We start from the raw sequence: 21,436 nt of genomic DNA, 5'->3' as shown, positions 1-21,436 counted from the left end.
CTCAAATCTCTTATCTTTCATTCCACAATTCCACTGCAATCTTCACTCTAAACCATAGCATTTATATTTTTTTCAGGAGGTTACTAATTGTCAAGTCAAATCCTCTTAATTTCTAATGCAAATCCCCTTTCCTGACTCTTTATCATTTTACTCAAGCTCTCTTCAGAATCTGACAATGTTGTCCATTCTATCCTTCAAATGTTATTTTCCCCTGGTTTCTATGACATCATACTCCAACCTTTGTTTCCTTTCTAAATATACTTTCCTTCAAGTCTTAAGTGATGGCTCCCCACTGCCTAAATATTAAAATCTAAATTCTTTAACATATCTCCTAAATATTCCATCACCAGTTCCCAGCACCTTCCTATTATCATCTCCCAAGGCATGCTAAACTACTTTTCTTTGATAACCCAGTCATTCTCACTAGGCTTTGTTCTCACATTGCTCAAGTTACAGTATTCCCAAAATTTACTATACTATTCCCCTATTCTGTTTTCCATACTTGCACTTCTACAGGACTTATTAATGTACCTTTATTATAAAGCTGATTCTGTGTTTATGATTTACTTATTTACATGTTATTTCCATCAGTGACAATCTCCTATCATTCTTTATATTTTTCACAGCACAAAGCACCTGGTTAGCCCACAAAAGGTACATAACTGGAGTTCGTTGGATCAATATCTGTATGAGTACTATTAGAACAAACTGATTAACTATTTTGATGTACATATATATATAAAATCTGTGCTATATGTACTTTCATATAGATCATCTTTTTTGGAAAATTCTTATTGCTTTCTTCCAAATTACATTCCTTCCTTTCTTTTAATCCTTTGAATAAGAGTGGCATTATAGGTCAATTTCTTTCTTCCTTATACTTCCTAGATTTTCCAAAATTTTCTACAGTAACCCTGTGTTATTTTTAATAATCAAAATAGAACATGGCTTCCTTACTCTTAGAAGTCTTTGCTGACCATCCTCACTCAGGCCTGGTCATTCTATTCACTTCAGCAATCCCACCAGTATATATCTACTGTATCTATTCCCATATTAATTATTTTTTTAAAGGTATTTCTTCTCTGTATGCATTTTCCTATCTTTTTTCACTTATGTATGTATTCTGCCACTCACATATTCATATTCAGACTGAGTTCATGAAAGGCTGAAAATGTTTTTGCCTTCTCAATTCTTTTCATAATGCATCAAATGCAACAGCAAATCACTAAGCAATGACAACTGCCTGTTAGACTCCTTTAATCACTAAAACTGGAGATGCTTCAGGAATAAAAAATAAATTTCTTCCATCTTCTATAACTCTAAAGCCAAGGAAGATGACTGGTTATACAGACATAGTCATCACTTCTGGTGATTCCATTGTTCTTCTACCTTATAAGCTGTATTTATGAATGAAGTTTTAAAATACTTATAAGCTTGCTAAATAGTTTTCACAAGTCATCTCTACTTCTCACTGTTCCAATGCTAATATGTTATAGCCAGGAATCAAAACTCAATTTTCCCATGGTCCAAATTTTTCCTTAAGAGCTGAATTCTTATCCTTTAAAAAATCTACAGATTCAGCTTTGCTATGACACCCTCTATTCAGGATTATGGTCATCTACCCCAAAAAGATAAAAACTTTCAAGAGTTTCTAGATTCTCTCAGAGTTGTACATCTCAGAGACCTGATCAGTGAGGAAAGACGGCTTGTAGGTGCCATCAGTGGATGTGTTGCCAGTTCCTCGTAAGGACTTCATGTGAGAAACTGCCATGCGTAAGATGGTTAGCTTGTCTGGTTTTCGAGCCAGGGCACTACAGGTGGGTACCATGTCGGACAGTTCTGTGATGTAGGCTGTCATCTTGTTCCGTCGCCGTCGTTCAATTTCACTGTGATTTTCCCTGCATAGAAAGAGAGGAGAAGTCCCATCCAGGTGGTCACATCTGAACATTTGGGAGCAAGGAGAGTGATATGAACACCAAGTGAGCTGCTGGAGAAATGTGGTATTTAGATTCAGGGATGCTTAAGTCTCAGAAGTTAGAGTAAGGTCTGCCAACCTTCTCATGCAGAGCAAGCATGGAATAGAAACTAACAAGGGGGACAGAGAATAAGCAGATATCAGCAATTCTATTTCCTGGAAATGTCATCTTCTGTGTAAATTACCACTCCCTCAGAACAAAACACACAAAAAAATGTTTTAAGACAAGACAGTCTTAGATATTTAAAAGCTGAAAACATAAAATGACTACTTTTTTCCAACACAAGTATGTTGCTCAACAACTGATACAAGAATTGATAGTATAGATACTGTTGGTCTATAAAATGTTTATTCTAAGCTTCCCTCTCATTCTCAACACTAGACGACTATTAAAATTTTTGAAATTCTATTTGTACAAAGTCCTCCCTTCTCTATCTTGGTGTGGTACCAGTGCACTGAGCTCAAGAGATTGTTAAGATACCGTCTACTAATGATTCCTTATGGGGTCCCCAGATTGGGACAAAGTGAATTGGGGAGTAGGAGTGGAGTAGGGAGGAGGATGAAAAGGCCTATATAAATAGACATTTTGTATTTCATCAGTGTAAGGAGATTACATCTCTAATACTGACATCCTCAAAATTAAGATGGAATATTATCATTAAAAATAATAATCCAGTACTCTCAAATTGGATTTCTGCAAAGCCTAATAGCTCCTCAGTGTTTTCATGGGGATGCCTCAAAGAGAGAACCAAAGAACATGCTGCATTTTTGCTACACAGGAAGCTTTATTTACTTCTATTTTATTTACTTCTATTATCACATAAGGATTCTATTTGAGCAAAAGTTCTCTGTCAAAACAAAAAGAAAAAATAGAACTAATCTAACATAAATCTCTTTTTTATGAGAAGAGCAAACTAAGGTCAAGCAGTTTACTTAGATGACTGTTCCAAGGGCTGCCTTCATACCAATGAATGCAAAGCTCTTCCCACCATACCATGCAAATCAGTTTTCAGAAGGGTGAGTCAGTAGGAGGCATGAGTTGAAATGGCAGCAAAATAAACTTGTGACCCAGCTGAAAGAGGTAATGACATATAAAAGGAGGGGAAAGAAGTAAAAATAGGTGTTTGGATCAACAAGCTATCTCCTATTGAGTGTCCCAAATAAACAGAGACCAGAAAACAGAAAAAAAGAGGAAAGGTCTCACCACAGAGGTCCAGAAATAGGAAATTCTGCTCTCAAACTTAAAGCACCTTTCTTCCTATTACCTGACAGTTTCCTGACAATGAAGTCCAGAAGGGTGATCTTTTAAAGAGTCACATCAAGGCTGCTGGAAATTTTCTGGGAAACCACCAAAGATTCAACCACCAGAGCAACACCAGTACTGCTGTGACATGGGAACCTCGGTGTGAGTCTACACGGGAAAATAAGGGCGAGCTTTCCAGACAGGTGTGAAGTAAAGGATGAGGCCTAAAGGCCCCGAACTAATTGCAAGCACAGGCATATTTATTAACTTTCTGATAAAAGAGTCCCTGCTAGAGCACCAACTGGCACAGCTGCAATGTTTCTAAAAGCTTTTTGTTCTGAAACTTAGTGCTGAGATAAAGAGGAAAAGAGAAAACCATAAACTAATAGCAGTTTTTAAAATTCCTAAGTCCCTCAACTCACCACTCAATTTCTGATGGAGGAAGCCAAAGTTCCTATTACACACAAACTTCTAAAAACTATTGTCTCCTCTTGCCACAGATAAGGAAAAACACAAAGAGGAAGGGGAAGAAAAGAGCAGAGTAAGAAAAAGGAGAGAAAAAGCAGCATTATCTGCTTTATCATGCTAAAAGATACTGTTCTCCTACCTGGCGAGTCTCTCTTTATCCGCAGAGCTCTGCTCATCATCCGACCTAAAAACAGAATTAATGAACTAAGCTAAAATGTAAATAAAAAGAAAGAAAAAAGGTAGGAAGGAAGGAAAAGACAGGAAAGAAAGGGAAAAGGAAATAGAATAAAATATATACAGAGAACAGAGGAAAAAAGGAAATATGGATAGGAACCTTGCCTGTAAATCTACAAAGCCACCTGTTAGAATAAAGAAAAAGTAACTTACAGTACAAAGGTCAACACAAAAGCAATGTTATAAATTAACATAATCTGAACACAGAAAGCATTTTGCCAATTAATCTCTACAGAAACCAAGTATATATAGCTTGAAAAAGAACCAAACCAGGGAATACCATTCTCACACAGTGTCCCAATCTGTAAAGAAAATTATATCTAAACTAGAAGCCCAATGCACGAAGATTCATGCCAGAATGGGCCTTCCTTTCCCTGGCTGCTGGCACCACCTTCGCCGGTCGGAGCCGCCTTTCCCCCTTCCCACGCTGCCTAGAGGCCCAGAGTGGCTGGTGGTGGTGCGGAATGCCTGCGTCATCGCCATGACGACGATGCAAGCGTCCCGCCCTGCCCCCGGCCGCTCAGTGCCTGAAAATGCAAATTAACCCGCCATTTTGTTGGGTTAATTTGCATACTCACTCCTGATTGGCTGGTGAGTGTCGTGAAGGTATGGTCAATTAGCATGTTGCTCTTTTATTAGGTAGATAATCAAGGAGGAAATCATGATAACTATGTCAAATAAGTGATCACACATACAATCTCTCTACAACACATAGGCACACATACATGTATTCAGACAGAATATTCAACCAGGTTTTACTAGAAAAGTATGTAAGTTAAACTAAGAGCTAGGTTTCTGGCATTTCCCCTATCACTGATTTGATCCTGAAGTAGTAAATTTCTCTTCAGCCACTCTCCTGCTTCTCTGAAATGAAGCCTGGTGGATCCCCAGTACCAACTCTCCCTCCCTGGGAGGGGACTACAAAAGATTACTGTTAAATCTGTGTGGAAAACTGAAATACTGTAAGGATTGGTGGCAACTGAAAAAACACCAAGGTGTTGGTAGGCCAATGTTATCAGTAATCAATTCCAAAACACAAACACACATACACAAACAGTGTAAATAGATTAAGAAGCCCCAAATAAAATGTCTATATATGACATGTTAACAGATTATTTAAAATGACAAACACAGCCCTGACCAGCTTGGCTCAGTGGATAGAGCGTCAGCTGCGGACTAAATGGTCCCCAGATTCCGGTCAAAGGCACATGCCTGGGTTTCGGGCTTGATCCCCAGTTGGGGGCGTGTAGAAAGCAGCCAATCAATTATTCTCTCTCATCATTGATGTTTCTGTCTCTCCCTCTCCTTTCCTCTCTGAAATCAATAAAAAAAATTTTTAAAAATGACAAGCACACTTTATCAATGTATGACTTTATCAATATATGACAAAGTTTCTATAAAACAGCCAGCAGGAAAATAGAGACTCCAAATAACAAAATAACTATGAGAACTTTTACGTATGTGAAAGTATATATATATACTAATGAGCAGAGAAAGAGAACTGAGTGATGTTACATAGCTTAAAGTTTCCGGTTATTATAGTTCCTTAAACTACAAGTCATTTTTTTAAAGTTGAGAAAAGTCATACATTTTCAGATTTTGAAGACCCTCTACTAAATTCCCAAGGAGGATATGAGGTGAATTAGCTTAACAAATCATATCTTAGAGGAATAAGTTGTGCTGTTTGGAAGAAAATTAAAATATCTAAAATTCCTATTATTACTGCCTCCTACTACTATAGATCCATAACCCCTTGTCCACTTTAATATTGCTGAATGAAATATATAAATATTCACCTTATGCAGGGTAAATAAGATTAAAATAGATCAAGTCATGTTTTCATAGCTTTTTGGAATTTCAGTCAAGAGACTGTGAACCTATACCACTCCTATTTGATGGCTTAACTTTCTAATGCAGCTTGAAAAACTATTACCTAAATATCTATGATTAACTTTTCATTTTAGAGATGGTTTACATCCTAAAGCGTTTATAAGTGTCTACTATGATAAACAAATTCTTCAAAAACCTCTTAAATTTACTCTTCTATTGCCTTTGCTACCACCTTTATCCCTGGCCCTTATGATTTTATAGCTACCTTCTTATTTCAATAGCTTTCTAGCTATCTCCCTGACTTTAGTGCTTCTTTTATCATACTACAAATATAGAAAAATCCCATATGCATTTTATATAGCATCCTCTCATTCAAAGCCTATGATAGCATCTTAGTGCTTCAGAGAAGTTTTAAACTACTCTGACTGATATTTCTTAGCCCTCTACATCAGTGATTCTGAAAGTATGGTCCCCAGACCAGCAGCATCAGCAAGAAATTAAGTACTAAGTGTGCAGTTAAGCACTGGATTTTGAATTATTCATTTTTCTGAGGTTGCTATAACTCTATTTTTAAAAAATAATTTACTACTTAATAATATACAGAATAAACTTTCTAAATATAAAACCAATAAGTTGAAAAGGATTTATTTAATAAAAAACAAAGTGTTTTTTATCTCGATGGATAATTTAAACAAATTTATTTCAATCAAAACTTGTCACCACAAAAACTGTTTCTCTGCTCTCATTTTTAAAAGATAAAATTTACAGACTGATTCATTTGCCTTTCAGCATAACCATTATTGCTTGTCTCATTTGGGTTCTTATAAGTGTATTTCTAGTAGCACATGATCTCACTCATCTAGGGGAAATGATGAACATAGACTGATGAACAAGAACAGACCCAGAAACAAGGAGGCATGGATCAGACTGTCGGGCCTCAGAGGGAGGGTTGGGGAGGGAGGGGATAAAGGGGAGAGATCAACCAAAGGATTTGTGTGCATGCATATGAGCCTAACCAGTGGTTAAGGACAACAGGGAGGTGGGGGCATGCGTGGGAAGGGGTGTGGGATGGGAATGGGGGGATGAGGACAAATATGTGATACCTTAATCAATAAAGAAATTTAAAAAATAAAAAGATAAAATTGCCGCCCTGGCTAGTTTGCTCAGTGGTTAGAATGTTGGCCTGTGGACCAAAGGATTGTGGGCTCGATTCCTGGTCAAGGGCACATACCTCAGGTGCAGGTTCAATCCTGGGCCCTGATTGGGGTGTGAGTAGGAGGCAACCAATCAATGAATCTCTTTCATGTGGATGTTTCTCTCCCCCCACCCCTCGCCCCGCCTCCCCCCACCCCCACCCCGCCGCCCTTCCACTCTATCTAAAAATCAATGGAGAAAATATCCTCGGATGAGCATTAAAAAAAAAAAAAGAACTGCCCTAGCCAGGTGGCTCAGTTGGTTGGAGCATTGTCCCATACACCAAAAAGTTGTGGGTTCAATTTCTGGTCAGGGCACGTACCCAAGTTGAGGGTTTGATCCCCTGTCTGGTGATCGTGTGGGAGGCAAACAATTAATGTTCCTTTCTCATATCGATGTTTCTCTCTCTTCCTCCCCCATCTCTAAAAATCAATAAAAACATCATCACATGAAGATTTTTTTTTTTAAATACACTGTAAAATATATACCATTAGTTTGAAGTCACAGTGTGAAGCCATGTTACCCAAACATCAACAATCTATATATATAAAAGCCCAGTGACTCTTATGGCAGAATGACTGGTCACTATTACGCACCAGCCGCAGGGGCCGCCACCAGCACCACTGCTGAGCCCGAGGGCCCTGGGGCCAGTTGTGTGGCAGCCACCAAGGTGCTAGTAAAGAAAGCAAAGGTGGCCAGTGTGAGCCTGCAGCTTGAAATGAAGGCTCTGTGGGATGAATTCAATCAGCTGAGCACCGAGATGATCATCACCAAGGCTGGCAGATCAGGGTGGCCCTCTTCCCAGTGTGACTCTCCCCACATGGTGCCAGTCTCGGGCAGCAGGCGTTGGCCCGATCCACACAAGCGAGACTGAGAAGCGGGGTGGGAGGGCATGGACTGGCCACCTGCGGGTCCAGCTCCTTCGCTCTCCGAGTCCCGGCTCTCGCAATAGTCGCCTGGCACGCTGGGCCTGAGGATACCGCTCTCAGGTACTGCTCGGGAGGCCAAGAAGGCGGTGGAGAGAAACCCTGTGGACCTGCCACTCAACCAGCAGCCCAGGACCCGGCACCACAAGAAACGAACTGGTTCAGAGCACACTGAGCTTGGGGGGAAGGCAGTCGCCTGTGAGGGGCCTTGCCACCAGCAGGCTCCCGGTGGATCCGACCTCAAAGGAAACTTGGTCTGTGGTTCCTTAGTTCAGTCTATCCTGGCTAAAGAGGAGCAGCTGGGCACATTTTAGGGGAGAATTAAGACTAAAGCAGGGTGTTCTGTTCCGTGGAGATTGCTACCCAGTTGTCTTAGGCCTAAATTCTGGGTGATTGTGGGGCCTGGCTCTGCCACTGGGGCCCGCGTCTTCCAATTGGCCTGTATTTGTTGTAAGGGCCCAAAGAGAAGAAGGGGAACAAGTTTTTTGATGCAATGGATTTGACCAACAGACAAATTCGAGTGCAGAGCTGTGTCTAATGTACAGAGATACCAGCTCTGAGTCTGCCTGGCCAAAGGGAGCTCAGGGACTGTTTGCAGAACCTTCTAGTGGTTTCTGTTTCCTTGCTGAGGCCATCCTCCCTGGAAAGCCTGGGGCCCATGCTCAGCTCTAGCTCAGTGGGTCTTCTCCAGGCCCCGCTCCCAACTGGCCCCCCCACCCCAATCGGGGGCAGGGCTGGACTCCCTCCCTCCCACCCCCCCCCCCCCCCGCCGGCCCACCTCCCACATCCCGTCTCCCCTGCCGGCCTGCCCTGATAGGCCCCTATTGGGGCGGGCCGGCCGGACCCCACCCTGCACAAATTCGTGCACTGGGCCTCTAGTATTTATTATAATATTAAGTTAGTCAGCTTTCAGAACAGAAAAGAGGCTGGACAGGAAAACTGTCTCACATTGAAATAAAATTAAAACTTAGTATGCTTGCATTGCCTGGTCCTACAACACAGACCGAGATGTTCTACTGTATTACCTGGCAAATCGTTCCTTATCATTAGACATCTGATCATCATCACACCTGAAGGAGAAAAAAAAGAATTAGTTCAAAGCATTACACTTATGTCCATTTCACTCTGAAATGAAAACTAGAAAGGAGTAAAAATATTCAACGGGAAAAATCCAATGGAAAAGCACCATAAATCCATACAGATAATAATAATATCCCATAGAACTTTGTAAACCCCTTACTTATCAGGCACTCAAAAAAAAAAAAAAAAAAAAAAAAGATAGGTACAAAGATAATATCTTAAGGGCAAGACTAACTTCCCTGTCAGCATCTCTCTAAGGTTAGAGATAGGTGTTTTCATGTTGTTGTTTTTTTTAATTATGGCAAAAAAACACATAATATAAAACTACCATCTTAACTATTTTATTAAGTGTACAGTTCAGTAATGTTAACTATATTCACACTGTTGTGCAAAAGATCTCTGGAACTTTTGCATCTTTCAAATCTGAAATTATATCCACTGAACACCATCTTTCCATTTCAACCTCCCACACCACCACCAGTTCCTGGCAACCATCATTTTACTTTGCTTTTCTGATTTTGACTACTTTAGATACCTCATATAAGTAGAATCATAGAGCACAGCTATCCCTTGAACAACGCAAGTTTGAACTGGCGGGTCCACGTATACGCAGTTAAGTGAATCCATTCAGTTTGAACCTGCATTGTTCAAGAGTTAACTGTTATTTTCACTCCACACATACAGAGGATGGATTTGTACTACAATTTTTTATTGCGCCAGCAGTTGGCGCTCCAACCTCTGACCTGTTCAAGGGTCAAATGTGTTTGTCTTATTTTGCTTATTTCACTTAGTAGAATGTCCTCAATGACCCATGTAGTAGTGACAGGACTCCCTTCTTTTTTTAAGGCTAATAACAATCATTAGATATATATATATATACCACATTTTCTTTATCAATTAATCTATCAATGGATATATGGGTCACTTCCACTTCTTGGCTACTAAGAATAATGGAGCAATGAACATGAATATGCAAATATGTCTCCAATATCCTGCTTTCAATTTTTTTGGATATATAATCAGAAGTGGGACTGCTGAATCATATGGTAATTCTGTTTTTAATTTCTGAGGAATCTCCATACTGTTTTCCATAGCAGTTGCATCATTTTATATTCCCAGACAACATCTATAAAATAGTTTTTAAGAGCCCTGGCCAGTTGGGCTCAGTGGATAGAGCGTTGGCCTGTGGACTAAAAAAAGGTCCTGGGTTCGATTGAGGTGAAGGGCATGTACCTTAGTTGTGGGCACATCCCCAGTAGGAGGTGTGCCAGGAGGCAGCTGATCGATGTTTCTGGCTTTCTATCCCTCTCCCTTCCTCTCTGTAAAGAATCAATAAAAATATATATATATATATATTTTATAAAAGTTTTTAAGAATGTGGAAGTTTTGTCCAGCCAGTGTTGCTCAATGGTTGAGCATCAACCTATGAACCAGGAAGTCCCAGTTCAATTCCCAGTCAGGGCACATACTCGGGTTGCGGGGCTCAATCCCCGGTGGGGGGCTTAGAGAAGGCAGCCGATCAATGATTCTCTGATGTTTCTCTCTCTTTCCTTCTCCCTTCCTCTTTCTAAAATCAATAAAAATATATTTTAAAAAAAAGAATGTCAAGGCTTTGAAACTCTAGGTACAATGTTAGAGTTACTAGTAGAAACTAGAATAGTGCTTCTCAAACTTGAATGCATGTACATACATAGAGAGGTGGGCAAAAGCAGGTTTACAGATGTGAGTACGTGCAACACAGAAGTTATTCTTGCATTATTATTAGCCTACTTTTCTCCAGCCCAGTATTTTCAACTTTGGAAAGAAAAAAGGCAGGCTGCTTTGGCTGGTGAGGTTCAGTTGGTTGGGCATTATCCCACATGCCCTGAAAGGTTGCCAGTTCCATTCCCAGTCAGGACACATGCCCAGGTTGCCAGCTTGATCCCCGGGAGGAGGGGGATATGTAGGAGGCAGCTGATCAGTGATTCTCTCTCTCTTCCTCTCTAAAAATCAATTAAAAATCTTTTTTCTTTTTTCTTTTTTAAAGAAAAGAGGGTAGAATATGGATGATGAGGGCTAAGAATGCCCTCCTAAGAAGCGAACAGTATGTGAAATGCCTGGATTGTCTAAATCACGGTAAGAGGTAGGTACTGTGAGTGTAGAAGTTTAGCGATAAGGAAGAACACTGTTCTGTAAAGAAATGATGGAAACCACTAAATCTGATATAATGAAAATAGCAAAGAGGCTAGATTTCATGCCAAGTCAAGCCATGCCTCAGTGAGTATGTGGCATATGTTTATTTTATCTCATCTCCTCAGATGCAAAGGGTCACTGAGGATTCACAAACTTGTACACAGAGAAATATCTTGATAATGATTTTATAGATTACTGATAAAAGGTTAAGTCATTTTCTAAAGGATATTCAGCAAATATGATGTCATCATCTGGCAATAAATGCTTAAGGCCACAGGCCCTGTTCATCTTTAGGAAGATCAAAAAGCTGCTGAGAGTAAAACAAAATGTGGAGTTACCTTTGAAAAGTTAACATTAGGACATCAGTGTGTGGGGATTGGGTTACTTATCATCTCCACCAGAGGGTGTGTGGGCCCTGGGAAAGAATGTACGTCATTAGCTTTCCCTTAGCAGGTTTAATAAAATGAAGGGAGAAGATAAAACTTACTTCTTCAAATAAGAGCAAGGAATTGCCTAGACATCAATATCATTTAACACTACTTTTTCTGACCTCCTGCAGTGTAGATAAGGAATACCTGGCTAAATATAATTAGCATTTTCTTATTGAGAACAGACTGATAGTTGTCAGAGAGGAAAGCAGTTGGGGGCTGGATGAAAAAGGAGAAGGGATTAAGCAAAGAAAAAAAAAATACTCATAGATTCAGACAACAATATGGTGATTACCAGAGGGAAAGGTGGTTGGGGAGTAGAAGATGGTAAGGGGGATAAATGGTGATGGAAAGAGACTTCACTTGAGGTAGTGAAAACACAGTACAATATACAGATGATGTATTATAGAATTGTATACTTGAAACCTACATAATTTTATTAATGTCACCCTAATAAATTAAATTAAAAATAAATAAAATTAGCATTTTCAGAAATGTAATAATGTTTAATTGTAAAAATATTGATAGTGTCAATGTATACTAGGCCTTAGAGTTTTTTCGGTATGATACTACCCATTAAACATTGCTCAGATGTTTACCAAATAATAAAAAAATTAAAAGAAGAAAAGAAAAAGAAAAAAGGCAGGTTGCAGTCAAGGTTATCCTCCTTTATTTGACTCTTACTGCTTTCCTTACTTACAATCAAAGCCAAGTAATTGATCTCCACAAGAATAAATATTTCCCATCTCTGGAAGAACTCCATCAAAATACTGAAAAGTCCATTTTCAGTACTTCAACAGAGTCATTAATCAAAAATACAAATTCCAATTCCTGTCATGGACAACAAGGGGGTGGGGGCATACATGGGGAGGGGTTTGGGATGGGAATGGGGGGATGAGGACAAATATGTGATACCTTAATCAATAAAGAAATTTTAAAAAAAATTCCAATTCCTGTTCTATAGGAGAAGTGAATGGGTTTCAGAGAATGACCCACCAACAAATTACGCCCCCTAGTATCTACTCCCTTGTATAGGACCCCCACATTGACTCAGATGTAGACATCTGACTTGCTTTGTCCAATGAAACGTTACAAATGTCAAAACAGAGCAGAGGCTTGACAAGCATTTAGTTATCATAAGGTATAATAAATCCTACAATACAAAGGATAAGGACTTACCCTCTGGATTATAGCCATCACCATGTAAAGAAACTCAGCCTGACCTACTGGCCCCCTTAAGAATAAAAGACCCAACTAAATTTTTTTTTTTGTTAATTTATTCTCAAATGTCACTACTGCTAGTACTCCCAACCTGCCCCTTATCCTTTTTTTAAGAGAAAAATAAAAATTTGTAAAGCTTGTGATCCATTTGGGCAAATTCTGAAGATCTCAAATAACTTTATATCAAACCAATGATCAATAAACAGCTACTAATGAAAAAAAAAAAAAAGGAATAAAAGACCACAAAGAGACATCCACCCACATCAGTTGAGTCAAGTTCCCAGCTGACCAGCCAGCTGAACACAGTATTGTGAGTCTAGGAAAGATTAGCAGAATAACTATCCACCTAGCCAATCTACACAATTCTGAGAAATAAGAAATCATTGTTTTTAAGCCAAACACACAGCAATAGATAACTAACACAGATGATCTTGTAAATTCTCTGCCCTCCCCTCAAAGAGCTCCTTCCTTTGCAGCTATTAAAAGAATGCTTGGAAATTTCATGGAATACAATATAATAGAAAAACTTAGTTCTAAGATGAAGCATTCTCCTTAGGTCTAAAGATAAAAATAATACAAGTCAGAAATATAAAGATCATTAACTAATTTTTAACATCAGAAATCTAGAGGAAGTTTTTCAAAATCTTACCTCAAAAATTTACTGTTGCCTTCTCCATCATCATCAAAATCCAACCTAGGGAAAGCCAACAATAAATAGTGTAAGCCTACTGACAATACAGAACATTAAGAAATTAAAAATTCTCAACCTACAAACTTCTTGAACACCCACCCAAATGAAAGAAGGAAAGAAGTAGACAGAAGTAAAACAAAGCTATGTTACCTCTTCTTAGCTGTACCAAACTGGACAAAGAAACTGGGCAATCAAAAAAGAGTACCGCCCAGACTGATTTGACTCAGTGGATAAGAGCATCAGCCTGCAAAATGAAGGGTCAGATGTTCCTGTCAAGGGCATATGCCCAGGTTGTGGACTCGATCCCCAGTGTGGGGCATGCAGGAGACAGCCAATACAATGATTCTCTCTCATCACTGATGTTTCTATCTCTCCCTCTCTCCCTTTTAAAAGAGTACCTACTGCTACCTTACATTCTCCCAGGGTAGCAGTCAACCTTTGCCAAGTTTTACATCTGAGTAATACAATCTCTACAAAAGGAGTAGGAACACACTAAAAAAAAAAAATTATATGAATAATTCAAGTCCATTTCTCATTTCTATGATCTACTCTAAGCTGTGTTACCAGATTTCTGAAACATCTTTCAGAACAGTAATATTACATAAGAGAGTGATTTAATACCTCAAAAGGTTAAATACTGCTTTTTCCTTTCTTTTTTCTAATAAACCTGTAATTTATGCTACAGTCAAGACACTGAGTGTACTAGATGAGGTGAAAACAAGAGACTCGCCTTCAAGGGACTATTTGTATACACAAATACAAATATAAAGCAAATACAAGTAAGGAGCATAATCAATGTGCTACTGTTGTTCAATGAAAGTACCAAAAGCAGAGGTGACTTTTATTTCAGGAAATTAGGGAAGATTATAGGTAACAAGGTAAAACCAATCTCCTATTAATCTCTGTACTCTTATTAAACTTAAACATTATATTAGCACCTCAACCCAGTGATCTCTTGTATCTACACTAGTGTGACAAATTGGTATTATGGTCCTCTAGGTGGGTATATAAGTATGCAGCATCAATCCTGAAAGTGTTTGTCCCTTTCCTCCCTGCAGTCCCTAAATATCTGTCTACCAGGTGTACCGGTTAATAATGTGGATTTTGTGATCAAAGAAAACACGATAATTTCAAGAGAAACATCAAAAGTGCTTGAAGCCTGAAACCAAGGTATGTGCCCTTAACTGAAATCGAACTAGGGACCCTTTGGTACGCAGGCCAATGCTCTATCCACTGGGCCAAACTTGCTAGGGCCAGTACTCCATTTTTAAATATACTGTAACTTAACTAAGCCCTTAATTTTGATATTTATATTGCTTCTAAATTTTTGTGATTTTTTTATAGCCATAACACTATATTTAAGGGAGTGGACTCTAAAGCTAACCTCCCAAGTTTCACATCTCAGATCTTCCCCTTACTTTAGAACCTTGGGTAGGTTACTTATCCACCCTATGCCTCAGTAAGTAAGCTAAAATGTGTAAAGCCCTTAGAGACATAACAAGTCTTAATGTGTTACTCACGTTACCACCTTAATCCAGGAATCACTTAAAGACTAGCTATAATATTAACTACATAATTTTTAAAAAGGAAAAATGAGCCGAAACCGGTTTGGCTCAGTGGATAGAGCGTCGGCCTGCGGACTCAAGGGTCCCAGGTGTGATTCTGGTCAAGGGCATGTACCTTGGTTGCGGGCACATCCCCAGTAGGGGGTGTGCAGGAGGCAGCTGATCGATGTTTCTCTCTCATCGATGTTTCTAACTCTCTATCCCTCTTTCTTCCTCTCTGTAAAAAAATCAATAAAATATATTTAAAAAATAAAAAGGAAATAGGAAATTTTAATGCCAAAAAATGGATAAAAATACTACCCATGCTTCTAGGCCTTTCTAAAGCAACCTCCTTTCTGAAGTCTTTCCCAATCTTTACCAACCAATTATGGCATTATCATACTGTGAGACACAGCAGTCTATTTGTTTCTTTCTTAGCAAACTTGGCATATTTTACCTTGTGTTATATTTATGTATGTAATGATGATCCCTCTCAGTTGATTATGTTCATAAGCAACTTAAAGGTCTGTGTCTTATTTACCTCCATATCCTACTAGCAATCAGCCCAATGCCTTATGCTAATCAGGCATTTCATAAATACTTTTGGAACTGAATACACTCTGCATTTGAAATCAAGAAACATACCAGCCCTAGCTGGTTTGGCTCAGTGGATAGAGCCTGCACAGTGAAGGGTCTGGGTTCCATCCCGGTCAAGGACACATGCCCAGATATCCCAGTAAGGAGTGTGCAGAAGGCAGCCAATCAATGATTCTCTCTCATCGATGTTTCTATCTCTCTCCCTCTCCCTTTCTCTCTGAAATCAATAAAAATATTTAAAAAAAATAAACATGTCAATAACTTAGAGAAGAAATATTCTAGGGTTCAGAATTCTCTAAATTCATAAAAGTAGACAGCCTATCAAAAACATTTTGAGAATGCAGACACAAAGTTTAATGAAAGCAGTAAAAGTTTTCTCAGTAACATTCATAGTCCTTTACATTGCAGAAATTTTTGGTTTTAAAAAGACTTATAGGAAACTTAGACAAGCCCTGGCCAGTTTGCTCAATGGTTAGAGTGTCATCCCAGAAACCAAAGGGTCGTGGAAGGGTCCCTGCCACTCTCTCTGAAAAGTAATGGAAAAAATATCCTCAGGTGAGGATTAAAAAATAATTAATAAATAAATAAATAAATAAATAAATAAATAAATAGACAAAAACATCAATTCTATAATTTAAAAATTCAGCCATGGCCCACATAGCTAAATGGTTAGAGTGTCAGCCCACAGACCTATGGGTGGCAGGTTCAATTCCTAGTCAAGGGCACATACCTGGGTTGTAGGTTCAGTCGATCAGAGCACATTCGGAGGGCAACCAATGGATGTTTCTTTCTCACATGGATGTTTCTCTCTCTCTCTCCCTCCCTCCCTCTTTTCCTCCCTCTCTTTCATCCTCTCTAAAATTCAATGAAAAAAATATCCTTGGGTGAGGATTAACAAAAATAAATAAAAATCAATAAAAATAATAATAAAATAAACATTAAAAAATCCAGGGACTAAAAAGAGTTATTTGCCCTAGCTGATCTGGCTCAGTGGATAGAGAGTCAGCCTGCAGACTGAAGGGTCCCGGGATTCAGGTCAAGGGCACATGCCCAGGTTGCAAGCTCAATCCCCAGTAGGGTGTGCAGGAGGCATCCAATCAATGATTCTCTCTCATCATTGATGTTTCTCTCTCTCTATCCCTCTCCCTTCCTCTCTGAAATCAATAAACAATATATATATATATTTTAAAAAGAGTTACTTAAGAGCAGTATAGTAAGAAACCAGTTGAAGTGAAAGGGTTAGGAATAGTCAAGAGGGTTCAGCTACTAAATAAGTCAGGCTGGTTATTAGGAGAGACACTCATGACACAATTTACCCCAAACTTACCCTGGTCGCCGCTTAATAGGCCTCTGTACAATGGCTCCTCCACCTTGAATCCCAGGCCCAGGGTTTCCAGAGGCAATGGCTGGACCCAGTGATGGTACATCTGATGTCATTTCTATCAGTGAAAAACAGAAATACACATTTTAAAAAGATGGTCCTTGCTCATAATCACCATCACCATCATGATCAAGTTGGCCAGAAGAAAGGCTCAAGTTATAGATAAAAATCACAGTAGTTTGCTAGAAAACACAAATGTTCATGTCCAGATTGCTCTTCTTGAATTCTTACACTGGTAAAAGATTTCCCAGGTTGGAAGAGAAAGTACTATATATATTCTGCAGACTTCACTTTTAAAAACTTCTAATAGTTACATAATATTAATCTAAAACTTATACACAAATTGGTTTATACATTGCATTCATGCAACAAATATAACTTAGCTCCTTTCATTTATTTTATTTTATTTTTTAAATATATTTTATTGATTTTTTACAGAGAGGAAGGAAGAGGGATAGAGAGCTAGAAACATCGATGAGATAGAAGCATCGATCAGCTGCCTCCTGCACACCCCCTACTGGGGATGTGTCCGCAACCAAGGTACATGCCCTTGACCGGAATCGAACCTGGGACCTTTCAGTCCGCAGGCCTACGCTCTATCCACTGAGCTAAACCGGTTTCGGCTCATTTATTTTATTTTATTAAAATATACAGAAAACCCAAAAATAAATATCACCTACCAATACTCAGAAAATTATATAGGGTAAAACTCTAAGTCCTTTTCCTGCACCTTTTATTCCCGCTCCCCCCCTTCCAACTCAATCTCATTTCCCAGAAAGAACCACTGTTATCAGTTAAGATCATTTTATCTCTTATTTTCCCGTCAGATTATATATACCTATCCTATCTAATAAAAGAGTAATAGGCAAATTAACCATCACTCCGCTACACGCCCACAAAGCCACGCCCACAGCCAATCAGCGTGAGTATGCAAATTAACCCAACAAAGATGGCAGTTAATTTGCATATGCGGAGGAAGAGAGAGGGAAAGTGTAAAGCAAGGTGGCTGCGGCTGCTGGAGGGAAAGCACTGGCAGTGAGTGCTGGACTGGCAGTGAGTGCTGGGCGGGACGAGGTGCAGAGGCGGTGGCGGCGGGAGGCAGCCGGGGAGGCGGGCGCGGCAGGTCACCCTGTGGTGGTAGCATTGCATGCCGCCTCTGAGGCTGCGGTGGCCATGGGCTAGGTTGGGTGGGTGGGACGGGCGGGGGGACTTTCCGCCCACCCCGCCCGCCACAGCGGGAGAGGTGGTGGGGCAGGACAGGTGGCCGTGGCGGGAGGGAAGCCCGCCGGAAGTCTTGCAGGAATATTCCTGCAACGGGTCGCTAGTATCAAAGATTTTAAAAGCAGCCATGACAAAAACGCTTCAACAAGCTCTTACTAACGCAGTTGAAACAAAATATAGAAAGCCTCAGCAAAGAAATAGCCCAAACAAACAAAACAGGAAATATAAAGATTCTAATAGAAATTTTAGAACTAAAAAATAATAAAATAAAAAATTAAGTGGATGGGGTTAACAGCAAGGACAAATGAACCAATCAGTGAAATGGAAGGCAGAACACTAGAAATTATACATTCTGAACAGAAAGAAAATAGACTGGGGGTGGAGGGGAGTAAACAGAAAAACAAATTAACAGTCTTAGAGATCTATATAACTATAACAAAAGACATATTTTTTCATTATAGAACCATGGAAAGAAAAGAGAAAGAAGGTAACACTAAAAAATAACATCTGAAGTTTCCTAAATTTGGCAAGAGATGTAACCTACAGATTCAAGAAGTTGAGTATATCTCTACAGGATAAACATAAGGAAATCCATCCCAATACCCATTATAATTAAACTTCTAAAACCTAAAGGCAATGAAAACTGGTTAAGTAGCTAGAGAAAAATGACACCTTACCTATAGAGGAAAAACAATTCAAATAGCAAACAATTCATATCTTTCATCAAAAATATGGAAGCTAAAAGAAAATACTAGTACAACATTTTTTAGGTTCTGAAAGAAAAGAAGTGCCAACCTACAATTCTATACCCAGTGAAAACATCATTTAGAATGAAAGGGAAACCCACATTCTCTGACGATGGAAAACTAAGAAAAATTTGTCATCAGACCTATCCTAAAAAGAATGGCTAAACAAAATTCTCTAAACAGAAAGGAAATTATAAAAGAAGGAATTTTGGAACATCAAGAAAGAACAGAATATGCAAAAATATGGATGAAATCAATAACCCCTTTTGAGTTTTCTAAATTATGTTTGATAGTTCAAACAAAAACTACAATGCTGTTTCTAAATGTATACAGGGAAAATAGTTAAGACAATTAAATTATAAATGGAAAGGGTAAAGGAATGTAAAGAAAGGTAAGATTTCAACACTTTACTCAAACTGGTAAAATGAAGCCACCAATAGACTGAACAAGTTATGTTTATATAATGCAACAGGCACTATAGCAATTACAAAAAAAAGATATACAAGGAGATACACTAACAAACATTATAGATAAATCAAAATGGAATTCTAAGAAAATATTCAAATAATCTACATGAAGGCAGAAAAACGAAAATAAAGAAACAAAGACCAAAACAAAACATAAATGGCAGGCTTAAGCCCAAACATACCAGTAATTTTATTAAATGTTAGTGACCTAAATAATGTTATTAAATGTATATGGTCTAAATGCCAATCTACAATAGAGAGATAGGCAGAGCAAATTAAAAAACATAACCCAACTGTATGCTGTCTACAAGAAATTTGTTTCAAATATAACAGTAGAGATAGGTTGAAAGTAAAAGATGGAAAATGATATTTCATGTAAACATTAATCTAAGGAAAGCAAGAGTGGCTATATTAATAATAATCAGATAAAGCAAACTCAAGAGCAAATAAAATTGCCAGAGACAAAGCAGGACATACTATATAATAAAAGGGTAATATGCAAATTGACCCTAACAGTGGAACGACCAGAACCAGAACGACCACTCAACCAGTCACTATGAGGCACACTGACCACCTCTCGGTCCCTTTCCCCAGCTGGCAGGCTCCAATCACCCAATGGTGAACCTGGAACCCGGGGTGGGTAGTGGGGGACGCGGGTGGCACAAGGCCAAGGCCTCCGCCTCACCAGTTGCCCCACACACAAAAGGCAACCCATGGAGGGGGCAGGGCCAGCGAGCAGGCAGAACGGCCAACCTCTCAGTTTCTCCCCCAGGCCAGCAGGCTCTGATCACCTGATGGTGAACGGGGGAATTGGGGGTGAGGGTGGGGGTGGGGGGTGAGGCTGGCTGCGGCAGCCGGGGAAGAAGGCCCTGATCGCAGGCCAGGCCTAGGGACTGTACCCATGCACAAATTTCATGCGCCAGGCCTCTAGTTATATAATAAAGATTCAATCCACCAAGAAGACACCTGGTGTATACACACCAAACAAAAGAGCTGAAAAATATGTTATATAAAAACTGACAGAACAGAAAGGAGAAAATAATTATAGCTGGAGACTTCAACACGCCTCTCAGTAGTTGAGCATCGATCCATGGACCAAGAGGTCACTGGTTCGATTCCCAGTCAGGGCACATGCCCAGGTTTTGGGCTCTATTCGCAAGAGGAGGCATGCAGGAGGCAATAATCAGTGTTTCTCATCAATGTTTATATCTCTTTCTCCTCTCTTCCTCTCCTTTCCTTTCTCTCTAAAAATCAATAAAAACATATTTTTTTAAAATTGATGGAACAATTAGAGAGACAAATCAGCAAAGATATAGATCTCAACAACATTAACATTATGTAATTAATGTTTATAGAAACACTCCACTCAACAACACATACACATTCTTTTCAAGTGTCCCCAGAACATATACCAAGATAGACCACATTTTAAGCCATTAAATAAACATCAATGAATTTAAAAGATCTGAAATCATAGATTATAGTTCTCCAACTACAATGGAATCACACTTGACATCAGTAACAAAAAAATAAAAGGAAAGTCTCCATACACATGGACACTAAACACACTTCTAAACAATAAATGAATCAAAGAGGAAGTCTCAAAGGAAATAAAAATACACTGAACTAAAATGCAAATGAAAATACAAGAGCCTATTACCCTCCAAGAAGGTTATACCAATTAAGAGCCTCACCAGTAACAAATTATCCATTCCTCCACTAGCACTGGGTTTTGGCATTTTACTAATTTATAGGTCTACTTTTCTATTTCATTCTGTAAATGTTAAATAGCTAATATAAATAACATTCCTAAGAAAAAGCAAAATGTTCCCATTAAAAAAATAAAGTTCATACTTCTAGTAATAGGTTTACATAGACTCTAATAGTTAGAAGAATTTAGAGAAAGAAAAGAGGACTCTGGCATGGTTTAAATTAAGGTCTGGCATAGTCCCTAGTGCAGAGAAGGTCCTCAATAGGAAGGAAAACCCAAAGGAAACAAGGCAGGCAGGCAGCCAGTC

The 21,436-nt window shown here is 39.0% G+C and overlaps 1 protein-coding gene across 3 annotated transcripts in view; it reads right to left on the bottom strand.

The window, feature by feature from the left end:
* The window catches only part of ARNT (aryl hydrocarbon receptor nuclear translocator), a 53,532-nt gene that overhangs the window by 25,852 nt on the left and 6,244 nt on the right, over positions 1-21,436 (bottom strand). The window contains exons 2-6 of one of the 3 annotated variants that reach the window (XM_054711614.1): positions 16,931-17,042; positions 13,421-13,465; positions 8,896-8,940; positions 3,826-3,870; positions 1,685-1,898 (exon numbers count right to left, since the gene is read on the bottom strand). In XM_054711614.1, the coding sequence (XP_054567589.1) occupies positions 1,685-1,898; positions 3,826-3,870; positions 8,896-8,940; positions 13,421-13,465; positions 16,931-17,042 (461 nt within the window). Of the gene's footprint in view, positions 1-1,684; positions 1,899-3,825; positions 3,871-8,895; positions 8,941-13,420; positions 13,466-16,930; positions 17,043-21,436 lie in introns of those variants that run through there. The other 2 variants (XM_028131650.2, XM_054711613.1) reach the window with 2 other exon arrangements.

This window comes from Eptesicus fuscus, chromosome 22 (genome assembly GCF_027574615.1).
Source record: "Eptesicus fuscus isolate TK198812 chromosome 22, DD_ASM_mEF_20220401, whole genome shotgun sequence".
In the NCBI taxonomy this organism is placed as follows: Eukaryota; Metazoa; Chordata; class Mammalia; order Chiroptera; family Vespertilionidae; genus Eptesicus; species Eptesicus fuscus.
The sequence above is the reverse complement of the archived record's forward strand: the minus strand, read 5'-3'. Positions and strand labels throughout refer to the sequence as shown.